At 33.0% G+C, this 4,701-nt stretch overlaps 2 protein-coding genes across 2 annotated transcripts in view; both read left to right on the top strand.

The window, feature by feature from the left end:
• AK88_05583 (uncharacterized protein) overlaps positions 1–617 on the top strand; it is a gene marked incomplete at both ends in the record, with an annotated part of 3,000 nt that extends 2,383 nt beyond the window's left edge. Inside the window, one exon of the mRNA XM_012483185.1 lies at positions 4–617. Within this exon, the coding sequence (XP_012338608.1) occupies positions 4–617 (614 nt within the window). The remainder of the gene's footprint in view (positions 1–3) is intronic.
• A 2,306-nt stretch (positions 618–2,923) lies between these two features.
• Positions 2,924–3,483, top strand: AK88_05582 (uncharacterized protein; the record flags this gene model as incomplete). Its single annotated transcript, XM_012483184.1, has 3 exons — positions 2,924–2,995; positions 3,093–3,179; positions 3,283–3,483. 3 exons carry the CDS (start codon positions 2,924–2,926, stop codon positions 3,481–3,483), a joined length of 360 nt encoding a protein of 119 aa, XP_012338607.1.
• Between the last annotated feature and the right edge of the window lie 1,218 nt (positions 3,484–4,701).

The following is a 4,701-nucleotide window of genomic DNA, read 5'->3' as shown; positions in this document are numbered from 1 at the left end:
AAGTAAAGGAGGAAGTGAAAGAAGAAGTAAAGGAGGAAGTGAAAGAAGAAGTAAAGGAGGAAGTGAAAGAAGAAGTAAAGGAGGAAGTGAAAGAAGAAGTAAAGGAGGAAGTAAAAGAGGAAGTAAAGGAGGAAGTAAAGGAGAAAGTAAAGGAGAAAGTAAAGGAGAAAGTAAAGGAGGAAGTAAAGGAGAAAGTAAAGCAGGAAGTAAAAGAGAAAGTAAAGGAGGAAGTAAAAGAAGAAGTAAAGGAGGAAGTAAAGGAGAAAGTAAAGGAGGAAGTAAAGGAGAAAGTAAAGGAGGAAGTAAAAGAGGAAGTAGGAGCAAACGTAGTGTGTCCGTTGAAGCCCGAAGATTTCGCAATGGGGGGTTCGCAATCTGATAGTATGGTCAGGCCCCTTCAGGTCTCAGAGGAAGATTGGGCAAGATTACAAATGAACATGAATAAGGCAAGAGAAAAATGGATACAGGAGGTTAATAAAGAGTGGTCTAACTGGATTCAATCAGTTGAAAATAAATGGACAGAGAATAATCAAATTGCAAAAAAACCAGAGAACCCTCCAAACTTGAGAAAACAAGAAGGTACCAGCAGTAAATGGAAAAAGTTCTTTAGAATGTAAGTAAAATCCAAAACTGATCCACAATTGGAAAAAGGTTTTACAGAGCACTTCGTCCGAATAATTTAGAATTTTTGTGAAAGATATGCTACATTTTAAAAACAAAAAAATCAAAGAATGGTAAATGTATCACGGGAAAAAGAACCAAGGGTATTGTTGTTATGAATCGCTTGAACTTATGACAGCATCAAAATTCTTAAATTTGGCCAAGGCCCAAGAATGGTACCGAGTCAATCCTAATTTAATTAAACAAGGAAAACAACTTATGGCGTGGCTTCTCAATTAAAGAAAACAAATATTTAAAGCAGGAACACTCCAACTGGACTCAATGGGAACAAGATATAAATATGGTGTAATTAATTCAATGTGTGTAACACTTTCTGGAAAACGCCTAACCCAAGAAGAATGGAATCAATTTGTTAATGAAATACAAATTTAAATTGGAGAAAAAAAGAAGAAATTATTCAATTATAAAATACATATATTAAGTTAAATTAATATGAAAATTGTCTAAATTTTCGACCCTTCCGTAATTATAAATATTTGTAAAATATGATTTTAGGTATATTTACAGTTAATGTAAACATTAATTATTAGATTACAAAGAAAAAAAGAGAAAAGGGAAGGAGTGTAAACGCACAAACATAATATGTATATTGCTTAATGGAGTAAAGTGAAATGTTGTTATCATACTTCATTTCTATTTATTTATATTCCTTTGTGCCTTTCCAAGTAATAGGAAAATATGAATAATTCATAGAAACGAATACTCATTGCATAAGCTAACTTCATAAAACGATGCAGACAGCTTTTTGCCACACGGATACCGCTGTGAGAAGATGAGATTACTTCACTCATAATATATCATTCTGAGCACAGTTATAATATGTGCTCCCTTAACAAATAGAAAAAGAGGGAAAAAAGAAGAATTGCAGTGGAATTCAGAATACGGAGAAGAATACATATGTCTTTGGATTAGGCTATAAAAAAAGAACGAAAAAAAATTTGCACTCGGTATTATACATATTTATAACAACACAGGATTCCATTTTTTTCTGTTTTCAATATATAATGAACAAATAAATGGATAGGGAATTATACAATTACTGATTGCGCCTATACTTTTCGAAAATGGACGGATTCTATAAATCATACTACGAGGAGGTAGCAAATCATCAACACCCCCTTTTTTATTAGTAAAAGTATCAATACACCTCGACCAATTTTTTTTTGTAAATTGTTCTTTCGCGAACATAATTTTTATTATAGTTGCAGGAAAAAAGGTGAATGTATTGAGTATACTTGACATTATGATAATAGTTTGATATTTTTAAACTTCCTAAACATTGCCGTACCTGTTTTTATGCGAATTGATTATTCGACACCCTTTCCTTTTCATTCTATATTTCTTTACATTTCAAAAGGTTGATGCTGATTCATGTATACATAATGTATACATATATATGTTTGTATGTATTTGTTTATTATGCATACATTTGTTACATAATTTGAATTATTTCTAAGTGTGCAAGAATGAATATATGATATGTGAAACCCTGAAAAACCTGATCCCTCTAATAACAAATACATGCAGTAATGTGTTTCATAATTTACACCAAAAAATTTGTCATATTTTTACCAAAAAAAAATTATGTCTTAAAGAAGTTTTTAAAATTTAAACAAAAAAAAAATAAGTACACTTTCATGTGTACAATCACAAATGCACAGTATAGGACAATAAGTCATAGTGCAGCGGGAAAAATCATAAAATTTGTAATTCAAGCAATAGCATTGAATATTAACACAAAAAAAAAGGAGCATCGCACGAATTAATATATGTAAACCGATTTGTGCCTGCATATATTTCCTTCTCTTTGCGAACAATCGGGTATATTTTAAACTACATAAAAATTCGCAGTGAACTATCGGACTGTCTGATAGGTAATTAGCTCCTGTCGGTTAAAGTTGTTTTTGGTCATATTTTGTTACGGTCCCTTGTATTTTTCCCTTCATATCCATGTTCTCATTTGTTCATACTTCTATGTAATCTCTATCTGGTTCTACCTATATATTTCTTCCTCCTTCAAAATGGACAATTGTGCTTGATATTCCTGCACATATATGCTTCATTAGGGTCATTCTTGTTATAGCATTTCCTTGCTCTTTGCATTCCATGCTTTTACCAAATAATCACTCGTTAATATCTCATGGGTGTTCATATCACCTTGTGTCAGAGCTTATTCCTGGCGCACCCATGTCATCACTGCTCCATTACATATTTTAACCACGGCGACACTCTTTTATTAATAATGTTCCGGGCGAATCCCAGGATTTTCGCGCCATCCTTCTCTTTATATAATGGTACCCTTAAACTTAAATATGTAAGTCCTTCATATAGTAATACTCCACGGATAGTCGTAATCATGTGCGCACACCAATGCGCACGCAGAATTATTCTAACACATCAAAACTCTGCAGGCAATAATTTTCCTGGAATACCCATGCACTTCACAAAATAGTACACTTCAAAGCATAAAATCCCAAACCATGAATTCTGCACATGAAGTAAAACATCAACATCAACATTCTTCACAAACGTGTAATTCTCAATAGGGGGGGACGCAATCCAACTAGCAGTGTCACTCAAACATCATTATGATTGATCCAGGTGTGTTTCCTGAATAATAACACTCTGAATGGTAACCCATCAATTCATCACACAAAAAACTACATAAACATCAGTGCTCTTCAAAGAACAATGCACTTTGGCACATTCGCACGCTTCATCAGTAATGAAAATCAACAGGAGTACTTTATAAATAATAGTAACTCAGGACACGCCTCTACACTTCAAGTAGCAATACACTAGGCATGTGAATACTCTTCAGATATAATTACAATGGCAGTACAAATACTTCTTCGGCCATAGTACATCAGGGAATCCATACTCCTTAAGTAATTATGCTCCTTCAAATCATGGAGATATGCACCTAACAGTACTCTTTAAACAGTAATGCACTGCGGATATCTATATTATTTAAAAGAATAGTACATCAGCAACAAATATGCACCGCGGATATCAATATTATTTAAAAGAATAGTACATCGGGAAGAATTATGCGCTACACATATCCGTATATTCTTCATGCTTGATACACTGTACACATGAGTATGTTCTTCCGGTATGGTATTAATCACACATCAGTGTTGTCATCACATGTACACTTCGCATACCGGAGTATCTTCATCAGATGGATAACTAAGACATGTGGTCACCTTCATAAGTATGCACGAAAAAAAAGGACGACAGCTCTTCAGAATAGCGTTGCGGGAAGAGCCTCTTCAAAATATCCATAACACAAAAATATATCTTCATCGGTGACGCGATTTTAACACAAAAAAAAAACCATCTTCCTCCGGATATATCGGAACATATAATCATGATGAAGGATGCTGCGGATAATGTCGTCCTTAAAAAAAAAAAACAAATGCTGGACGAAAGCGGTATCATCAATATGGGGCGGTATAACTAGACTTCATAAAGACAAACTGACACCTATGGAATATCTTGATGCTGAAAAGGCAAACATATGAATCACTAAAAAAGTGCCACTCAAGGGGAAAAGAAATATCCCAAGAGCGTGTGAGAAATACATCATCATATAAATGTTACGAAATAAAAGTATCCTTGTAACAATGCAGTAAGAAATAGCATCAAAAAAGAATGCTACACACAAAAAAAATATATCATCAAAATAATACGGAATAAAAGCATCTTTGTAACAATGCTACGGAAAGAAAGCATCCTGGTAGAAATATACAAAACAATAAAAGGATGCATACAAAAAAAAGCGATATATAACATATATTATACAAACTCAACACTAATAATATGTAACATGAAAAAAAAAAAAAAAAAGGTCACTCATGGAAAAAGGGATGTGTAATATGTGTTACACAAACTCAAGACTCATAATCTGTAACATGAAAAAAAAAAAAAAAGGTCACTCATGGAAAAAGGGATGTGTAATATGTGTTACACAAACTCAACCCTAATAATATGTAACATGAAAAAAAAAAAAAAAAA

Source organism: Plasmodium fragile (assembly GCF_000956335.1).
Source record: "Plasmodium fragile strain nilgiri unplaced genomic scaffold supercont1.166, whole genome shotgun sequence".
NCBI lineage: Eukaryota > Apicomplexa > Aconoidasida > Haemosporida > Plasmodiidae > Plasmodium > Plasmodium fragile.
The sequence above is the reverse complement of the archived record's forward strand: the minus strand, read 5'-3'. Positions and strand labels throughout refer to the sequence as shown.